The sequence below is a fragment of the Drosophila guanche genome, unplaced genomic scaffold (assembly GCF_900245975.1).
Source record: "Drosophila guanche unplaced genomic scaffold, DGUA_6, whole genome shotgun sequence".
Lineage (NCBI taxonomy): Eukaryota > Metazoa > Arthropoda > Insecta > Diptera > Drosophilidae > Drosophila > Drosophila guanche.
The window spans coordinates 2,249,892-2,271,775 of record NW_022995753.1 but is presented as its reverse complement, the minus strand read 5'-3'; the positions used below and the strand labels follow the sequence as shown (position 1 = coordinate 2,271,775).

Genomic DNA, 21,884 nt, shown 5'->3' with positions numbered 1-21,884 from the left:
ATCTCAAATGAACTCAGCCGATTCAGACTTCGGAGATGGAGCGACGGAGGGGGAGCAAAGTGGCTTTCATGCATCGTCGCCCAAGGGTTTAGGCATTTGATTAATGCCAAAGGCAAGTAAGTAGCTTAAGAAGCTGGAGATACAGATAGCTGAGAGAGAGAGAGAGCCCCGAATCGAATCAGAAACAGAATCACTGCGAAAGAAGTTTGTGTATTTAATAGCCAATTCGTTTGGGTCTTTTGTGGTGCATCTCGGAAATGGAATCAATTGCAGGACGCAGCCAAAACATGCGTGGAGAGACTTCAATTTACATGCGATTAGGTATGGCAGTAATGGATCGCATTCAATTAGCCGACAAAAGGAGCAGGACATGCATCAATCATCGCCTTTCCATGCTCCTGCGCCTTGTTGTCTCTTCTTTTGATGTTGTTTTCTCCACCCTCGGCGGCTGGCTAATTAAGTTCTAGGAGATGCGTGAATTTCGAGCTAATCAAATGCCAATTAACTGACATTTCCATCGAGAAAGCATCCCACTGCGGATGGACTGGAGGATGCTGAAAAAGCCACCAAAGTGCCAACTTAAGAGAAGATAACAACGCACATCCCTTGGAAATCCCTTTCTTCTGCATTTAAATATTGATTTCCACGCCATGAAACATTTTTGTTGATTACATTTCAAGCTTGTGGGTTGGCTGCAGTTCAAACTGCAGCCTGTGCATCGCTGTGCCATCAATGTGCAATGCCCCCAAGTGTTACCAGCTAAATGGGAAGTTGTCTCTCATTATTATCAGCACTGTTCTGGTATCAGCATGTGTGTCGCTTGTAAGATTTTCGATTTTTCCATGCGAAAGTTGCTTGAATATTTCTGCCCTTTCTGCTGCTGCTGCTGCTGCTGCTGGATGGGTGGCTCTGGTAGATGGTTGCTGCTCCCATCTGCGTTTTATTATAATATTAATTAAATTGAATTGCCGCCAGCATTTGGCAGCAGCAGCTGCTGGCTGGTTCAGCGTATCTCGCATCTTCCACCACGGAAGGCTGCTGTTGTTTATCGGTAAATCAACTGGCAGCAGGCTGCCCTGTAATGTCTCATTGATGGCTCCATCCTCCATAGATGATCAGGTAGGAAGGGCGCTCTTCAAGCCGATGGACTCATGGGTTAATGCATCTTCCCCCACATATGCAAATTGTGGCAATTTCAGCTGCAGTTTATAATTATACAAAAACTCTGATGCGGGCATCGTGCCACCCGGTTGCAGCGCCTCCTGTCACAAGGAGCGCCATTTAGCTAATGGCCAATTAAGTAATTAAGTGGCAACAGTTTTGTGTCGGGGCGGGGTGTGCGGTAAACGTGACAACTGCAAATTGTCGAAGGTTTTTGTGGAATCGTTTTGTCGGCGGCATTTATGAGTTGCCGCCAATGGCCATCGATTAGCACCAAGTCAACGCCAGTCGGTCAGCAAGGTCCTTCGTTCCTGGGCCTTGGCTGGAGCATGCAGTTTGTTCGTTCTTGGGCTCGTTCTTGGGAGCGGGTAATTAAAGTCACGTCTGCCGTCTAATTAGTTTTGACCCAAATTACCCGCCAGAGCATTAAGGAAATGAATTGCACAAAACAAAACCCACAAATCGCACGCGAAAGGCATCAAAAAGGAAGCCCCGCCAAGTAGTTGTTGCTCCTCGCAAACAGTGGAGAATTGTGTGTGCAAATGTGATTTCAATAAATGCCGAAATGGAGCCTCTTCTCTCGAAATTAGATATTACAATTTGTGGCTGAGCTTGAGATCATGGCACACATTGCCGCCACACCTGGCAGCACCTACTGCAGAGATCTCTTTTTCCGAGATTTTCCGACTTAAATAATTGTCGAAAGGGGCAAAGCAGTGCACAGTGGCAGGCCCGCAACAAAATACATGCAAATATGGCTGCATATTTAGGGGAAAAGAGAAACACTTAGCCAGAGTCATTCAACTGAAAAACTCCCTTCTAAGAGGAGTACTTCCAGTTCTTGAGGCTTTTTTTTTTGTGTGTGTTTTTTTTTGCTATTTGTAAGCCCAGAAATGACAAGGGAATTTCTATGCAAATTCATTCGCAATTTGTAGCTTTCTTGCAATTATATTTGTGTTCGCGCAATGGCAAGTTTGCCCCACTGTGCCCCACATTTTTAGATTCGCATTGCAAAACGCAGCTGTCGCCGCAGGCGTGTGAAAAACTTGGCTTGAAGTGTACGTTGGAGAGTGGCAGGGAACAGGGACAGCCTGTAATTAAATCTAGCTTCAATTTACGATGGAGAGGGAGAGGAAGAGGGAGGCAGGCGGCATAAAGAAATTACACAAAATCCATCAACGCACGCAATGACATCAGAAGCGATGGACTCGGAGTGGGAGTCGAGGAGCTCTGCCACATGACGCGGCATTCTCCACAAAGCAGGCGGAGGCGGTGGAGCTGGCATATGGATGGGCATTGGGGAAGGGTCAGGCGATAATTACCAAAGTCTCTGCAGGCATACGTTTCCGGATGTCGACGGCCAGCGCCAGTCTTCCCTGCTCCTTCAGCAACGTCTCGTGTTTGGCTGCAAATTCGGTTTCATGTTTTCCATTTTGAGGCGCCATTTGCCTGCGGCAATAAAACTCAACAACGACAATGTGGCGTAGGAGAGGGAGAGGCAGGAGCCACATCATCATCAGCAGCAGCACATCATCCTCTCTCTCTCACATTGTTTGCCCTCGTCTGCCCTCATCTTTTTGTGAGTTTTTGCTGTCAACGGCACTGGCCTCTCGTCCATTGTGGGCAACTTGTTGTGCGGGTCTTCTACCACAATCTATTTGGCCTCCAGGAACCCCAACTTTGCCTGTGAGTTTCTCTGCTGATTCCCTTCCTCAGGATTTCCTTTCAGACAGCAGTGCAACCTGCGGCGGTCTTTGAACCCATCAACGAGGCTCGCACCTGGCTAAATATGAGCAGAGATTGCGCTCAATTCAGAGCCACTTGACAGTTGGATCCAAAGTTGAATCAATGCCAGATCTGAGCTACGCTTCTCGCATCTCAGCTGTGGCCTGTGGGTGGAGTGCGTTTTCGCCTCCTCCTCGAAGATGCTCAGTCTCTGCTTCAGCCTGCTGTCAGACATCAGGTGCAAAGCAGTTTCCATTTTAACAACTTTTAGTATAATTAATTCAAATGCTTTCCACGAGAGAACACACTGGCAGCTCGCTGCGGCAGCCTCCACACCCGCCCAACCGCTGCTGCCACTCCATTCCCTCCCAGAGATTGTCTTTATGAACAGTTTATTTAGCATTTTGTGTGTGTAGTAAAGGCACCTTTAAGGCACTGCCACAGTAGAAATTGTCCATCAAATTCGACAATCAATATTGTGGCAGGTGCCACAAACAGTTGTGCCTAGGGTCGAGACTTCTGGCCACCGTGTTCCGATGTTCCGATGAGCACACTGAGGCTGCTCGTTCTTCATTAGTATGCAGTGGGGGTTGGGGCTACCTTTCTGCCGCCCATCGATGTGCCCCAAAAGTAATTGAAGGGGATAAAACAATTAATTTACGAGCTTTGCACGCGAATCGGATTTCGCCGACTTCCCGCCGCCGCCTCGCACGAGTTAAACTTAAAGCCGGATAACACATGTGTGCGTGCCACACTCAGGTGGCAAGAGACCGATAAGTCGAAGTGCGGGAGAGTGGGGTAATGTGCCCTGAAGCTAGGCAAAGGCCTTGCTCCCCCATGGGATTCCCACATACTTTGTGACCCGAATTTTCCCATTTGCAAGTTGACAAAAAGAGCAAGGCGGGCTTCAATGGGTCCTCCTTGTTTTTGCTGTCCATGACTGATTGCCACCCGTTAATGCCTGGGAAATTAATTGATTTTTGGTGGCATGCAATAGGTTATCGATTGCTCATGGAATGGAAGCGAGTCTTTCAGTCTGTGCTCTTTCGTTTCCCCGTTCTTAAGAGCACTGTCTCCTGTGTCGTTATTCTTGCCAAATCGTATTCCAATCAATGTGAAATCTCTCGAACGAAACAATTGAAATTGAGGCACCCTTTAGAGTGCCTTCCTCTGGCTGCTTCGATCTGTTTCTGTGCTGGGGGCCATCCTTGTCGTTGACAGACCATTTTGCGGGTGTCCATGTCACGGCAGCGCCAGCAACAGCTGGAAAATAAACGTTTCACAAAACACACACACGCACACACACCACACACACACCACACACACACATGTGAAAGCAAACACTTGAAAATGAAACCCCACTTGGGCAGAATTTTCAGTTCTCTTTCTCTCTACTTTTCCCCTATTTGCAGGTGTGTGTGTGGTTTTTGTTGTTGCTGTTGCTGTTGTTGTTGTTGTTGTTGTTGTTGTTGTTGTTGTTCTCCAAAAGATTCTCAAGTTGCCACAATGATGATGATGGCGTTGGCGACACTGCCACAGCAGGAAACACGTGCAAGCCCATAAATACAGGGGCCAGGCGAGAAGCTGCGGATACAGAGCACAGGTGGACAGGTGGACAGGTGGCAAGTTCGGGGGTTTTCTGCTTTCTCGCTGTGGCAAATACGCAGCCAAAAACCCGTGTGGACTGCAGCCATGGAGTGCGAAACGACTGGGGGATACTCTTGAACAGTCCAAAGGCAAGGCAAAGGCAGGAGGTGTGAATAGAGACAATTGTAAAGTGAACATTTGGATGGGTAATCCACAAACTCTCGGGCATATCTTAGGCTTGAGTTACCCCTTTTTTGGCTGCGTTGTGGCTATGAAAACAGCTGGCCGACTCGGTGGCTTGTGTTGCCAGCTGCCGTTGTTCTGCGCACTCCAAACAACCAACAATCAGCAGCCACAACAGCCAGAACAGCCACAAATCATTCGCAGAGCAAGAGCGAAGTGTTTTGCGAAAGTGTGCCACAGATTGCAGCACGCACACGAGCATCCCGTACAATGTACATATGTTCTGTACGGGTTGTGGTGGTGATGCTTGAGCATCATCGTATTTTGCACTTTGACGCCTGCCACACACACACACACACACACACACACACACACACTGACTGCCAAAAGTTAACCCCATCAAACGGATTACCAGCCAGCAGGAAAACAAAGTCGCAACAAAAAAACGGAGACATGACTCTGTCGCAGCCCCCAAAATTGCATTTTGTTTGCCTGCGTTGATCCGGCGAAAGTCAAAGGATTTGTAGGGCTTAAAAACGCACAAAAATGTGCGCCCGGCAGCCGAGCCAAGCGAGAGATTCAATTAAGGGATACCCTTTACAACCGGTAATGCAAATGTTGAACAAAAAGTGCACACAAAAAGGAAGCTCTCCGCTCATATTTGGGTGCACACACTTGGCCCCAGCTGCGTAGAGCTTCCAAAAACTTGCATTTGCCATTCATTAGCTAACCTTAGCAGAAGCGCCTTTGGGCATTTGTTTCACAACAAAGCCACGGACTGACTGACTGTCTGACGGTACTTCTGCTGTGTGTGTGTGTGTTTGGGTGGTGTGTTTTTGTCAGTTCATTTTGAGGTTCCCAAAAACCAAAGCACTGCCAAAGAGGTGGAGTACAATCACATTCACATTCACATTCACACACAAAATAAATAAAAAATCAGCAAAAGAGAGCGAAAGAGCAGCAAATAAATCAAACATGGAAATTTGATTGGTTTCTGCATTCAGCAGCAGCTCGAGGCACTCGAACCCAACCATCCCACAGCCGCAATTCGTCCTGCAGCTGCTCAGACAAGAGAGAGACAGAGAGACAGAGAGAGAGGGCGTTAGATCCACTCTTGAAATGAACAAATTTAGAGGCAACAAACGGGATCGACCACAGGATGCCCACTGACAGGAGCATAAACGGTGGTAGACAGCAAAATAAACATGGAACAACCAGTTTAACGAGTTGCAGCTGGCAAAAAAAGCGAGAAGAACTGCGGAAAACCAAATGGTAGTTTTTTTTGGCAATTATTTTGAAATATTCGCGAGTTTCTTCAATGAAGTTTTGGCTTTTATTGAGAGACTTCACACATGGCAGCTGCCTTGGATTGAGACTAGTGCCACCTGCTCATACTTGCCTGCCTTTTGTCAGTCTTTTGTCAGTTTTTTCTTGCCTCTCCACTCCACTCTCCACTCTGCACTCTGCACTCTCCACTCTCCAGAATATGTTCAGCCCACCGTGTGATTTTGTGTCCATGTTGGGTGGGAGTCCCGGCTAAACTCACCACACACGCAGCGACTCGTACACACCTCATTCTCCGCGGGATCTACGATCTTGCGGTTGCTTGCGGATACTTGCGTATGCTGCCAGTTCTCCTTGGACTCCACGAACTCTGCTCTCGACAGCAGTGCCTGGTTCCCTGTGGGCGTTTAGTGTGTGCAAAATATCTGCGTTCCAACATCGTCATCCTTGACTCTGCTCGCCTCGACTTGACTCGAGAGTGGCACTGACCAAAGTGACTCCGCCAAAGTCCATTGTTGTGTGTGTGTGTGTGTGTGTGTGTGTGTGCTGTCCGGATATTTGTAAAATAATGTCAACAAAAATGCAATTTCCTTTCTACCTTCCTTACGGCGAACGCGGCGGTGCGTTCGGCTCCAACCTGAAGCTCAGACCAGGAAGTCGACTGGCTGCCGCGAGTCGTCCTTGGCCAGGCTATCTGGAATGCAGAAAGTAAGCGGCAGGCGAAGCAGCTTCAAGTATACCACTGCTGCTGCTGCTGCTGCTGCTGCTGCTTGCACTTGACATTTTGCTGGGATTTCGTGACGCTGCAACCGCAGCAGCCCTGTCGCCTGACTGCACGCTTTCTGCTTGTTTAGTTAAGCGTCTTGGCGTACAATGTACGTGAATGCACTGAGAGAAATGCTCCCGTGTGCAGTCAATTAGGAGTGGCACATGCCATCCAGGCTCAGCAACAGACAGGCACAGGGCATGCCCTTGGTCGATCCATTTACCACTCGAATATCGAGCTGCAGTTTACCTTTTGGAGCGGCATATCCGCTTTCCACTTTCCGCTCTCCGCTTACCTTCATCCGGATCATCAAAAGGAGGAAACAGAAGGAAAATGCAAAGACGAAGTAGGAAATAGGAGGAGAGGAGCCAGGGGGGAGCCAGGGGGAGCTGTGGCTGTGGATTATTGTGTATTGTTATAATAAAGTTCAGCTTCATTTCCTTAAGCGTTTCATGGCACACTCAGAGCACACGGAGTCTCCCGGTCTCCCACGCTCAAGTGCGTCTACTCCTTCGGCTGGTACTCGCAACTCGATGCTCGAACCCATGCTTGCACTTCATTTGCCTCCGTTCACATCGCTGATTTTGCCCACAGCCCATCGAAGTGTTTGCCCTGCACTCCAATGCCCGAGACCTGGATTGGGGCTCCATTCAGGGCGCTGCTCTCTGTGAAGTGTCATTTATTTCAATCTCATTTGAAGCTTAGATTCCCCAGCTGTATCGGTAGTGTTTATTGCTGCCATAAGCCCCATGCTGTACATTGCATCCTGGCCGCTGCTGGCGGCGTAGAGGCCCAGAGATCCGTCAACCAAGACTCATCGATTCGATTGGGAGGATGCTTCGAAAGGATACAGCGCTGATCTCAGATCAATCTGGGATATTTTAGTCTTGTCTTGTGCGTGTCCAGAGCGGCTACAGCGGCGGCAATTGCGTTCAGTGTGGGACAGTGTACTGTGTGGGCGGACGGACTCTACATCCAATCCATCGGTTCTGGCTGCTGGTCATCAACTGCTGACGTTTCCATATCTATGGGCGCATCCACTGTGGAGGCGACTGGCAGCGGCTGGCCAAAGGTCTGCAATTGCTTGAGCAGTGCCTGCTCTGACACTGGCGGCAGCGACATCTTTGCTGCAAGGTCCATCGGTGCGGGCATCAGCGGGCATGAGCCCATTCCCCTGGCTCGGCCCTGGTCGGAGCCCAGCGACTGCAGTTCTTTTTTGTTCTGATTCATTTTCGTTGGGGGAGCGCTTCGGAAACTGTTTCGTTCGAGACTGATTCGACAATGAAGCAAAAGCCAACTAGATTCGCAAAGTAATTTCTCCCTCGAATTTTGTATTTTGTATTTTGATAAATAAAGCACGCTCTGATGCTCATTTGTTAATCACACGATTCATGTGTATTGACAAGTGCTTTCTGCCAATGAATAAAGATCTTAGCACCATTTTTGTAACAAGAAAGTCACATTAAGGACTGCTGTTGTGGGTTTTGTTGTGCGTGGAAATGTCGACAGCAAGGTGGGCAAAATGCATAAATCATTTCGTGCACAAACCAAGCACCAGGAGCAGTGCATACATCGACAAGCAGTCGCACATCGTTGCTCCGTGCGGCAAGGATGCAGCCATAAGCTGGGCCACTGCTGCCGTTGATGCTTCTGCATAAGTCCATCAATAAATAATACATTTTTACTTCATTGAATTTGCAACAGCAATACGTTCTCGATAGACTCTCTGACAGCCTCTCCTGCTGCTGCTGCTGCTGCTCCCGCCGAGCCATTTGCAGTTGCCATCGAAGCATAAATGATGCAAATACCAAGCCCATCATTGTTGCCTGATGGAAATGGCGCACAGGGCACAGGGCACTTGGTTTTTGCTGCCACTTACACTTTGTGCCCTGCAAAGTCCTACACTAAAACTCACAAATAAAACACCTAGCATTGGGGTTGTTGCTGTGCCGTTTTATTGTCTCTGTTTCGGGGCTAACTCTGGTGGAATTTGTTGGGCTTTTGCTCTGCTAATTATGTTTTGCCTCCATGCAGGGATACGTCTGGCAGTTTGCTGGGTCGCTTGTTCCCGGCTGCACCAACAAGGTTCTGGCCACAAGCACTGCAACCGGCTTGGCTCCACCAGTGACCAAGATCGGTGCTGCGGCAGTGGCGCTCAGCGATTGTCCAGGTGCTGCTGTGCCTATGGAGACTGTAGCTGCTGCGGCTTCTGCTTCTGCTGCTGCTGCTGCTGCTGCTTCCTGTGCTGTTGGGTGGGCCGCCAACTGGTCGCTGCTGCTGACGTTGGGCGCTTCGGCAGAGGGTGCGCTGCCGCAGGCGGGATTGCACTGCTGGCCGGGTATCTCGGGTATGGCGCAAGCTCTGCTCGGGTGCGGTCCAATGTAGAAGGGATTGAAGGGCCTGTCGTCCGCCATGGTCTAGCTGGCGAGTGCAACAAGTTTGACACAAGCAGAAGCCAAAATAAAAGCCAACGAAATTTAGGCAAATTTTGTTCGATTTTCCTGAACTGTTCAGTGTGAGGTTAGCCCCAAAACTGAGCCAAGCAGTCGTCTCGACAGCTGACGGCAGCCGGAACACAACACAAAAGCCAACTTAATGCTACGAAAATGTGTTCTATGCCGAAAGTGGCACAGAATCGAGCCTTAAATGAGATGTTGGTTGTTGTAAAATGATGCAAGTGGGTGGCAGTCAATCCGCTTAATTGTAAACTCATTGCCTCGAGCGACTTGACAGACGCATCCTTGGAGAGTTTGATCTTGATTTGCATGAGAGCTGCACACACACACACACACACACACACACACGCACACACACACTAACGCACCAAAATGCAACGCTGCTGGCACTAGAATTTCCATAAATTACAAACAAAAACAAAAACAAAAATACATTTACATAAATGCATGCACATATTTATGTATTTATGTATGTAGAGGTGTGTAGAGGTATGTACGGTGATTGCCAGTCGTTTTATTGGTTTCTGTTCTGTTTCTTGTCTTTGTTTACTCGCTTCTCGCAGATGCCGAGAGACTGTGCGCGGCGCCTCAAGGCCGGCTAACGCTTAACCCCCCCACCACATGCCCCAAGAGGCCCACGCCTCAGCCTAACCCCGATAGCTGCAACCATGTGAATGCAGGCCAGAATGCAATTAAAACTACTAAACAACAGCCACTACCAGCCAGACCAGAGCCCAGTCCACGACTAGAGAGCAGCACGAGAGCGAGCAGCAGAGCAGCAGGGAAGCAGCCTGATCCAGGGAGCCAGCATCATCATGGCTGGGCCACAGATACAGCACACCCAACGCCCCAACAGCGCCTACTACACGGGTCTGAATGGCAGCGGGGGCAGCGGGGGCAGCGGGGCTGGTGGTGCAGCCAGTGCCTCGGGCATGGCAAGCAGCGCCTCGCACACTGGACTGCACGCCCTGCGCCAGGTGACCAACGAAACGGAGCTCATCTATCGAGGAAGCCACAGCAATGGCACCGTCAATGAGCTGCCCCCAACAGCCGCACATCATCAGATGCTCGCGGGTCGCATCACCCAGCAACAGCAGCAGCAGCAGCAGCAGCAGCAGCAGCATCAACAACAGCAGCTAGTCAGCAGCATAGCTGGCACCGGATCGAGTGCCACGGATGCGCTTATTGGCACCATTGCGACAAGTGCCGGTGGAGCAACAGGTGGCGGTGCAGGCGGTGCAGGCGGCAGCAGCAGCAGCACAGCGATAACCGCACTCGGGCAGCTGAAGAAGTCCAGCACACAGCGCAGCATTGAGATAATTGTGGATGCCAGCCAGTGTGGCAGGGAGGTGGGCGCAACAGCGACACCGCTGGATACCGACGATGTGGAGCAGGGTGGCGGTGGCCAGGAGTCCTCCTCCTCGGTGCGCAAGTCGTCGCGGCATCGCCATCGGCCGCTCCATCGACGCCTCATCGGCTATCTGCGCAACCTCTTCCAAGGCAGCACAACGCAAACTGGTAAGCAAGGTGGAGAAGGTGGAGAACCCAGCCCCAGCCCCAGCCACAGCCACAGTCCGTCTGTCCGCTTGAATTATCTCTGCGGCAGCTGATCACTGATTGACCCACCAGAGACTCACTCAGACACTTATCCCCTCTGCCCTGAACCCTTCTCTCTCTACATTTATTGCTATAATTTTTGTTTTTCTTTTTCGATCTTTATTTTTTGGTGTAGCGATGGCAACTCTTGTGCTGGCCTGGCGCTGCCTCTCCAAGCGTAAGCGGCAAATGCCTCCTAACCCCCCACGCTTAGTGCTGCCCATTGCCGCGACTAACCTCATGCCAGCCAGCTAACCGCTTTCAGTTTTTGTTGGCCCAACACATGTCTCTGCCAGCCGCTTTAGCTATTTGTTCTTGTTGCCTGACTGGACTGGACTGACTGGCTCGCGAAATACGCGCTTGTGGCTTCGCGGCTGTTGCTGTCGCTTGCCTCAATTTATGCATGAGAAAACTGCCATTTTTGCGGCAGCAGCAGCAGCAGCAATGATTGGACATTCCTAACATTTTGCAGGCCGTCCAAGAGGTGGGAGTGAGCGCTCCCTGGTGTTGCTATCAATTTAATTTGATTTTCGCTTGCCTCGCGGCACTTGGACAGGCCTTCGCTTTGGCCTTTTGAGTGTGTGTGCTCTAATTATGGAAATTGATGAGCCTCCTCCTCCCTCTCCCTCTCCCTCTCCCTCTTCCTCTCCCTCTATGTGCTCTGTTCGCGTCCTTCAAGCCGATTCTTTCGTCAATTTGTTTGCCTCCTTCCATCTATCTCGGCATCTATCAATACCCCTTGAAGCATTTTGCAAAATGATGAGCTCAACATAAAAGTTGCATGAGCCCATCCTGCAAATTGAATGCAAAAGGGAAGCCAAAGAGGAAATCGATATGGAACACAATACCACGGCTATAATATTTGTTTGTCAGAGCTTCAAACAGAGCTGCAGGGGGCATGGCCATGGGAAGCTGTTGACAACAAGGAACTCTGCAACAAGGAAATCGAAGACCTACGCTCCTACGAAGCACAAACTTTTGCATTCCACTCCACCAACTTGACTCAAACTGTGGCCCCAATGGCTCTCTATCTCTGGGCAGATCGCGGGGAAAAGCTCTTTTTTGGGCTCTCGAAATGAGCGACGGATTTGCAGCTTGGCCAGCGATGAGAAGCGGCGTAAAAGTTTTATTGAAAAAGTTTGATGAATGACAAGTTGGCTGCCTGCAAAAACCGAACACCACGAACCCAAAAGCCACCAACCAGCAAACAGCAACAGCAGCCGTGTGGCTCTTCAATCCCCATCCCAATTGGAGCTTGTGTGAGCAAATGGCACGCCATTTAAATTTGTAGTTTGAGGACTTCAGCTTCAGCTTCAACTTCAACTTTAATTGAGTTTAAAACCCATACGGCTCTGCTTTTTATGCCCTGTTGTTGTTTTTTTGCTGCTGATATGTGCACAGCGGGGGACAACAGTTTTTGCCCAAAGTCCCGGCTCCGGGCACAGAGTATTTATGGATGCACGAGTGGCTCTTGTGTTCCAGCTCCGCTTCGTTTTCTCTTCTAATAATTATTCACTTACTCTCTACGCTTCCTTGTGCTTGGAGTGCTCCTTTATCCCCCAATTAAGAGTCTCATTCGATGTCTTTTCAATATGTGAATTGGGTGCCATTTATCAACACGGATTCCCACGCTCTGCGACATTAATTGACTTTAGGTTGCTCGCTTATTAATGTTCCCAATTTATAAATATTCAGCCATCTGGCCCTTTAGCAACAGCAATTCATGTGCTGTGCGGAACCACTTAATTGAGCTTGGGTTGCTTGTGGGTTTTTTGCACAGTTTGATTTAGTTTGCCATGCCGCTTGCCACTCCACCAAAGTCAAGGACGATGCGGCATGAAGGCATTTCAAATAATTACACAGCAAGTTGCGGCAGGCACACCCAGGCAGCCATTGAAGCCATTGATCGTTTTGGCATTGGTAATTGGGTTACCAATCTGTGGTCAGTGCTCTGAGTAAAATATACTCCAGCTCGTACTCGCATGTTTGTGTGTGTTTGTCGGACGCTCCTTCGCTCCTTCGCTCCTTCGCTCCCTGGCTCCATCTCGCACCCTCAATGCTTGCTTGCTTGCTGTTGTTGTGTTGTTTTTCTTCAACCCTCTGCACTTTATTGTGCTCCGTCACCCTCTGTCCTCAGTCCAGTATCTGTCCTTTAGGGCAGCCCAATCAGCGTATTCATGTTGCCTTTGTGCGGCTTCTCCTCGTTCGCGTTCGTGGCTCTGTTTGTTGCTGGGTCTTAATGCACTTCATAATTTCTTCATTATGCCACGCCCACACTTCGCTGGACAGACTTGAGAAGGTAATTGAATTCGTTGTCTGCATTTTGTGGTCGCTTCATTTTGTGCATTTGATGGTCTCATTTTGCTTTTTGCCGGCTGCCCGGCTTCATCCAACCATTCCTTTTGGTGCGGCTCCTGCCCTGACTCTGGGCTTAATTATAATTTCATTATTTGTTGTTTGTTCGCCGTCGCAGTCGGTGGTCGTTGCACATAATTTTTAATGGCGAGCGCAATGTTTTAAGTGCAGCAAGTCCTTTGAGACCTGCTTACCCGTTGCCCCACCGAACAGCGTCCGTCCGTCCCTCTGCCGCACTTTGTTTGACTGTCTCTTGTTACTCGCTTCTTGGCACACTTTCGCGCCTTTCACAGGCATTCAAGCGAAAGCAGCGACTCCAAGCACAACAGTGTCAGTCTGCGCTGTATGCTTCATACCCTGTGCTGAATGCATTCAATCGCAATCCCCACTCATGGCATGCCCTCATAAGTAGGCAACCATTTCAACCATGTAGCAGCAAGCAGTGCACTTGCAAGTAGTGCAAGCAGTAAGTTCCGGAAGTTCCGGAAGTAAGCGACCTTTGCAGGGCATCAATCGTTCGATTCTTGTCTTGGAGAAGAGTCCTTGCTTGTGCATATGCATTTAAGTGTCAGGGCCTGGCACATTTTAATTTATTTAAGCGTTTTCGGTGCGGCCCAGCCCGTAAATGAGTTAAGTGCATTTCGTCTCTCACATTAACGTCGCCTCGGCCATCCTTCGCGAAGCTTCGTCCCTTTGTTCTTTTATCTTTGGCTGTGCAGGAGCTGAAGCTGCACCAATTTGCCGGCCATTGTCTAAGACCACCAAAATGCGCAACAAAACAAAACAAAGCCAAGGCACAGGCAGAAGCAGGGAACAACTGCAGCCCCAGTCCCAGCCCCAGCAGCAGTCGAAAAAAGTTTTTTCATTAACAAACCTCATTTGCTGGGACGCCTGACCCTCACTCTCACCAGCCCCATTTGAAGCCCGCTCAGATTCATCCACATGCTCGTACAGCTGCAACAATGTGATGGGAAACATGGCACAAAGTTGCACTTCCTTCGTTTCTCCGTACACAAATGTAGCACACACATGGCCAAAGCTCTGCAAAGGAGGAAAAAATTATACGAAATTAAATGAGATAAGTGTCGGAGCATTGTCTGCATGGCAAACTTGCAGTCCAACTTTTTATTCTCATTTCTTTCCGCTCTTCTATTCTGTCTTGTCTCCTTACCCGCCAACAGTTTTCTCTTTCTTTTCTGGTTTTCTGTCGCTCTCCATGTGTGTGGATAAATCTGTTTTTAGTGGGATTGAAGCGTGGCACGTCACAGTGAAGGGGATTGGCTGCAGGCTGAGGAGATTGCAGCAAAAATACATAATCCGTTGCACAATAAACCATTTTGAAAGCTCTCAGTGCATGTTGCATGGCACTTAAAGAAGGACCCGGCGAAAACTGATTGAAATTATCCGAAATGCTTTTGTGGCAAGGCATTTTTGGAATTAAATTCAATCTGCACACAGAGAAGAAGAGAAAAACTAATTGAAAATACTTCGATTAAATCCATTAAAAGCAAACAAAGAAAATGGAGTAAAGTCTGAGAAAAATGTTGGGAGAGGCAGCTCGAAGTCCTTTTGCTACGTGCGAATTATATGCACAAATTGTGAACTGAATAAATGAATATTTTATTAGTTTGATATAAACTGCGATGCTGAGCAGAAGTTTCCTCATTGGATATTTATTGCCGGAAGAGTGTAAAATCTTAATTTCGGCTAAGAAAAATAACAAGAGCAAAGCGTACGGCTCCAGGAACCAGTCCTTTGGTGCTTTATTCTCAGTTGCTTGCAGCAAAAGTTTCCAGTGTGGCTGCGGATCAATATCCTTTAATGCCAGCCATCCCCAGCACTAAGTCAGACAGACTCCTGTTAAGCCAGCCAAGGGCTTGCTATCAAAGGCATGTCAGCCACACCAGCCCAATCCTGTGGAGGGAGAATTTCTACATACTGTACAGAAATATATTCGTATTTCTTATTAATTTGCACTTTTATGGCGAGCAAAGAGATTTGGGTTCCCTTTTGGGGTGGCAAAGCGAGGTAAACATTCGGAAAAACTGCATTCACTGGCACTTATCGAAGTGCCGCCGCACACTTGAAACTGAACGAAAGTAAATATTTTCACTACTACTGCCGGCTGCTGCCGTTAAAACAACACAAACAAAAAGCCAGCAGCAGTCCCACTCTCAGTCCCAGTCAGACCTAATAAAATCCAATGACGCTCCCACTCCCACTCGCATCCCCCCGAAAAGGAGGCTGCCTGGAGGAGTCTGTTGCGGTTTTTATTTCTGTGCGCGAGGTGCAGCATGCAAAAATATTTGCACTTGACTGGCGGCTGCTGCTGCTGCAGCGGAAACGGAAACATGACACCTGCGCAGCCACACACACACATACACATTCAGCAACAGAGAAGGAAATGGGGGAAAGGTCAGAGGAGAGGGTGGTATGGAGAGGTATGACGAAGAGCACTGCAGCCAACGATGGGCAAACAACACACCAACCGAGTCGAGATAAACAGGAACTTATTATGCGAGCTCATGCAATGCAGGGTGTGGCTGGTAGGGGTAGCAAGTTGAAGGTGAACGAAGGGAGTTAACGGCGCAGCTGTGGGGGGGGCTACCAATTGTAACTGCATCTGTGCGGCCGTCTGTTTTGTGCTTTATCTGAAATTACAGTGGCAACAATGGCAATCCGAGCATGCCTCTCGCTCTGGCGACCCTTCACCGGAGAATGTCGCCCAATCAGCGACTGTTGACGCCCCACGCCCCACCACCCACTAACCGCAAAATGCCATTCCATTTCCATCCGGTTGTTTATTGTTATGTTTGCCAATTGCCACACCAGAGCCGAAGAGACCGCAACTATGGCAGCTGAAAACTAAACGGGGAATGGCCACAACTTCACACCTTAAGCTCAGCAGGCGGAAGCACCTCGGCTGCAGCTGCTTAAGAGCAAACATAATGGATAAATCTCTCAACAACCGGATACCTTTAGCAGGATGAGCGCACTCTCATCTACGCACCATTACTCTTGCATATGCACTGCTTGCAGGCACACACAGCAGTGCACTGCACTGCGAAAGCAGTTGACAAAAAAAGTGATGCCTACATTTGGGGGCAGCTGGAGGATTCGCTTTCACATATTTTTCAGCAGCAGCAGCAGCAGCAGCTGTCGCAGCGCGAACAGCAGGAACTTTGTTTGTGTCACAAATAATTTAGACATTTAGGGGGAATATTTTGTGTGCCCTGGTGGTTGCTCCGTGCCCCGTAAAGTGCCAAAAAAAAAACGAGAGACAATTGCGGACACGGGCAGGGGCCAGGCAGAAGATGAGCAAGTATAATTGAAGGCAAAACTTTTGCTAAATTAAAGCCAAACAAGTGCCAACTGCACATGAATACATATTAGAATAAATGCATTTCGTCAACATTTTGCTCACAATGTGAGCCACGAGCAGATGCAAAAGATTCCAGAGAGACATAAAACTCAGACCCGAAAATGACACACAAAGCAGACTGCGAGCAAGACCGAAGAATGTGAGTCCACTCGAGTGGAACGGGGGAAAAAACATAAAAATGGGAACATATATAAAATGGAAACCATAAACAGACAAAGTCTGTGTGCGAGAGGGAAAGCAAGCAAGAGAAAATAGACAGAAGGATAGAGACGTTGCTCAGCCCCAAGGTAAACGGGATTGTCCTGAAGGAAGAGCAGAAAATCGTTCATTGAAGTGTGGCGGGAGAAGGCAGGGAAAAACTTTAATTCATTTTCAGACCAATTGAAAGTATTTTGCCTCATTTCAATTCAAGTTCTAGTCTAATTAGCTTTATGGTTTGTTCATTCTCCGGGCTTACATATTCAAAATAAAATGCAAATTGCACTTCACTCCACTTTTGTCTGGAAATGAAAATGCATAAGCCATAAGCAGTGCATTGCCACGTGTGTGCCCGTGTGAGTCCGAACTGAACCGAAATCTAACGCCAAAGGCAACGACAAGTGCAGGCCGTCAGTCTCCGCTTCCCACCCATCCTCTTTGTATCCTTAAAACTCTCTTAATCTCGCGCTCTCTGGCCTTTCTCTCGCTCCCCGCTTTGCTTTCTGCCATGGTGCAGTGGGTGTTCCCTCTCTGCCTGTCTCTTTGTCTTTGTGTGTGTTCTCTGTCGCTTCTCGCACATTTGCATGCATTTTTAAGCAGCCATTTGTCAAGCGTGTGCGCCTCGCGCCGCTCACCCAAAAAGCGGCAAGGCTCTCCATTGCCACCTGCAGTTCTCTGCTTGTGAATCTGTGTGTGTGTGTGTGTGTGTGGGTGTGTGTGTGTGTGTGGGGGGGCTAAAACTTTTAATTAACTAAAATTGAGGCGCCTCAGCTACAAAGAACTACCAGCAAAGGCCCAAAAAGTAAAAGTCGAGCGCCATTCACCTCTTCGAGGATGCCACCCCGCAACCACACCAGAGCCCAAAGCCTCCTTAGCCACGAACACCACAGAGGAGCAGACTCGAACAAGAGGCGCAAACTTTCGACAGGCAAAGCACTACAAGATACTTAACTTGCAACTTGCAAGTCAATTCAACACACATCGAGCGGCTCCACAGATCCAAATCGCGTGCGTCGTTGCACGGAGACTTGACTGCAGCATTTGCCCAAAAGGCAAATGGCGAAAGCATATTTATGCAGTGGCCGTTATGTGGATTCGCCCTGGATCAGATCAGCATCTGATTTAACGTGAAGTTGCATTTAAAAATTGAACATTTCTCAGACCTTTGCAGCAGCAACTTGGGCCGCAATGGATTCAAGCCACCATAGATTACACTCTGCAGTTACTAGACTCTCTGACCAACTTCTGTTTGCATTTGTTTACCTTACAGATTCGGAACTGGAGGAGTTCGAGACGCCAGCACGCTACAGACCGGACTCGCTGAGCGCTTTGAGTCGGGCCACCCGCTTCACCGAGGACGAGATCAAACGAATTTATCGCGGCTTCAAGGCTGAGTGCCCCACGGGCGTCGTCAAGGAGGACACCTTCAAAGTGATCTACTCGCAGTTTTTTCCACAGGGAGGTTCGTGCGGTACAGTATACTTTGTTTCGTTACTGTTTGCTGCCTTGATTTACCCACTAAATGCATGTGCCTTTCATAGCTGGCCATGGTACCCAATCGATGTGCCCTGGCAGGGCCACACCTGGTCCTGGCGCGCCTCCACTCCATAAGCTTCACTCTGCCCTAATCGGTTGTGGGAATCATTGAACCGTTGTGCACTCGAATGAAAATGAAATTTGTGTTCCCTTTGACTTAGTTATGATTAGCAAAAGAGCTCCCAAACAAAGGCAAGTCCCACCACAGACATCGACTGCTGCGCTCCGCTTCTAGCTTCGAGCTTCGAGCTTCGAGCTGGCCAAAAGTCAACTCAAGGCAAATGCCATTGATAAAAATGTATGGCCCTTGGGCAGCCGGCACTGGCCCCAAAGAGTTGCTGCAGATGATCAAACCAAGAGTCATGATGATGATGATGAGGAAGCAGAAGGATGCTGAAGGCAGAGAGGCAGAGAGGCGGCTCTTTGTTTGGACGGCCTGGCCCTTGGCTTGAAAAAATATGAAATGCAGAAAGCAAATTAGCAAAAAGCATAAAAAGCAAAATCATGTTTCACAAGTCGCGGTCTGCTGTGGGACAGCAGGGGAAAGGGTAAAGGCGTGTTGAGACAGGTGGGAGAGGTGGGGGAAATGGGAGTGGCAACCCCCCCTCCCCCAACGCCCACTTGACCTCGTTTGCACAACAAGTGCAATTTTTTTTTTCTCCATTTCTGTGTTTCTTTCCCCTCAGCACAATTTACATTTACAACTGCAAACTGCAAACTGCCAACTGAGGACGAGACGGCCGCCGGGCGAAAGACTCGAAATTCTGTTGCTGGCCAGTAACTGAATTGCTGATTCATTGCCCCACACGAGAGGGGAGCGTTGGCTCTTCAACTAGCAGCGGCTATCAATCGAATTTGCAAGAGAGAACCAAGCGAAAGCCAAAGTTCTTCATATGCCACTGAGGAAACATTCAAACTCAAGCTGCAGAAGCAAGCCTTAGACCTCGCACCTCGGAGGAGCAGCATAAATCCCACTTATGTCGCATATTTTGTACACATGTTTGGGCCGCTGAATTATTATAATAAACCTGCCTTGGCCACAGCAGGGCTAGAGAGTATCGACAGGCGGAAACAGAAATACAAAATACCAAGTAAACACGAGACTAAGGTCCTTTTTCTCACTGCTCCTTTGCTGCTCTTCTGACAGGGCAAAGCCCTCTTCATGGCCGTCACCTCCCCCGCGCCACGCTGATTATTCTTATTCTTCATCATGTCTGCCCGTTATCTGATGAAAAATAAATAATGAAATCATTTTTTATTTTGATAAGCTGCTTTCTGCAGCACACACACTCCTAATACGAGCTGGCAGACCCAACGGAGAAGAAACAGAAGCAGCAACAGCAACACCAAAAAAGCATCATCAAAGTTGGTGATTTATCACTTTTGGTCCCTGCTCCATCTCCATCTCCCACTCCGGCTCTCCACGGCGCTGTGTCGCTTTGTTTTTTTTTCGTTTTGGCAAATTTCTGCGCAAATTTTATAACAATTTTTACATGGCACATTTGCAGTCATTTTTGATTTGTTCGCGAACGAGCAACGAGCGAGCCCCAAGAATGATTTCGGAGCAGATGCTTTCGCAGATATTTCGGCACCGAGCTTTGACCTTGCAGCCACTCCAACCAGTGCCCTGCCTCCTGGTCGTGCCACTCTGCGTCATGCGTCATGCGTCATGCGTCATAAAAACACATTAAGCATCAAACGGCTACAATAAATTTGAACAAATAAATGTATGCGCTCCCTTCCCCCAGAGCTTACAGTGCGTACAGTGCGTACAGTGCGTGCCATTGCGTTTAGCCGCTTTAAGGCAGCTTTAAAGTTCAACCCTTGATGCCTGGTGGGAGCGTGGGCCAGAGACTTCGATGGAGAACAACAAGTTCAGGCTACGGTTCAACTTTCGGGACGGAAAGCTATCGAAGGGCAGAACTGGGGCACAGTGGCATTCGGATATGTGATATTCAGGCATTCGTTTTATGGTCACTCCCTTTTAAAAGCCACTAAAAACAGGGCCCTTCTGCGTCTTGCCCTTGGTGCCCTGCTTGTCCCTGAATGAACTGACGTCTTTGACCCGTAACAGCAGCATCAAAACAGCAACAGTCATAAACATAAACGCGAATCGTTACGGAAAGTTACGGCAAGGGAAGGAGTGAGAGAAGTGGCAATAAAATAATGAAATGAAATAATGAAATATCTGGGCATCAGGCCAGATAAAGACATTTTGTTCCAAAGGGGTGCAGAGTCAGAGTCAGAGTCAGAGAGACAGATAACAGCGTCAGACAACGCTCTCTCCCAGCAGCAGCAGCAGAACTCGTTGGGCCCTCATAAGTAGGCAACACTTTTTGTCTGTGGCAGCAGCCGTAAGGGGAATTGAAAATGTTCAAATGGAAGTCGGGGCAGGAAGCCAGGGGAGAGCAGGGGCAGTGGCAATGCGAGTGCCTGAGCTTATCAGCAACCACAAGAGACACTCGCATAATTAGCTGCGAACTGTTTTCCCACAGCCCCCCAGTGCCGGCTGCCATTGAAACTTTTGGCCAACAAATGTTGACTTTTCCTGTGATAAACAGGAACGATTCAACGAACAACATGGAACAACTTTTATGCTTGACAAAACTGAAAGCAAAAGCGAAAAGTTGTTGTTGCCAAGACGACGACGAAGGTGAAGATGAAGACGACGACCCACATAACAAAAGTTTGGACCCAAAACCTGTGTTATCTTTATGTTGGCCCCCAAACTATTCGAACTATCTATTCAATAGCCTATGTGTATGTGTTTGTTTTCTAGTGTAGAACTGAATTGATGATGTAGCCAAAGCCAATTGGTGTGGAACTCTCACATTTAACGCTCTCTCTCCATTTCTTTTGCTTTCATTAAACGAACCACAACAACCACAACGAATCAACAATTAACAACAGCCAACCCAACCTTATACGCACATTATGTATTTAATACACTGGACCAGGATCGCAGCGGTATTGTCAGCTTTGAGGTGAGTCCTAGCTCTAAATATGCACTCTCAGGCACACTGTTCTGGGACACCAATGGGCTTACAAATCGATATCAAACTCTGTAGACAGACAGAAGACACTGGCAAGTGCAATGGGGGAAACGTTTGAGCAGCTCATATCCGTGGCTCGTGGGCTGCCGAGACACAATATCCTTGCGGTAGGTCTGCACAGAGTCAAACTAATGGACTTTCATGTGTTCCGGGCTCGAGCAAAGCAGAGCAAAGGAAATTGAGTGTCTGTCTTCGGAATCGACTTGGGTGCAAAACAAATTGCGGCACTTACTTCCTCGGACCTCGGACCGAGGCCCATTTGCAATTAAGTCGAATCGAATGGAGTCGATCCAAAGCAAAACAAATATCCCCCTAATGGCATGGCCGGCCATGTGTGTGTCGTGTCCCCATGCACTGACAACGATGTCTTGTGTCTAACCACATAATTGAGCGGAGCCAAATGGGCTTCGAGTCGACAGCTGGCAGTCATCAGTGCAGTTTATCAGAATGCTGCCATAGTTATCCATAATTAATCCGGCCACTCAATGGCAATGCAAATGCTACCTTCCAATTTGAGCACTTTGAGATGAACAATTCAATTTAATTCACTCGGTGCTCGGTGCTCGGTGCTCGGTGCTCCCGAGGCCACCAAGAAGAAGGAG

General features: G+C 48.6%; 2 protein-coding genes across 3 annotated transcripts in view; one reads left to right on the top strand and one right to left on the bottom strand.

Moving 5' to 3' along the window:
• The window catches only part of LOC117588643, a 62,382-nt gene that overhangs the window by 20,601 nt on the left and 19,897 nt on the right, over positions 1–21,884 (top strand). Inside the window, exons 2-5 of one of the 2 annotated variants that reach the window (XM_034280075.1) lie at positions 9,726–10,680; positions 10,895–10,936; positions 17,964–18,155; positions 21,140–21,213. In XM_034280075.1, the coding sequence (XP_034135966.1) occupies positions 9,978–10,680; positions 10,895–10,936; positions 17,964–18,155; positions 21,140–21,213 (1,011 nt within the window). In that variant the 5' untranslated portion in view covers positions 9,726–9,977. The remainder of the gene's footprint in view (positions 1–9,725; positions 10,681–10,894; positions 10,937–17,963; positions 18,156–21,139; positions 21,214–21,884) is intronic. The other variant, XM_034280076.1, reaches the window with a different exon arrangement.
• Positions 8,639–9,246, bottom strand: LOC117588649. The gene has a single exon (XM_034280081.1). The coding sequence runs from the start codon at positions 9,118–9,120 to the stop codon at positions 8,716–8,718; it is 405 nt and encodes a 134-aa protein (XP_034135972.1). The 5' UTR covers positions 9,121–9,246; the 3' UTR covers positions 8,639–8,715.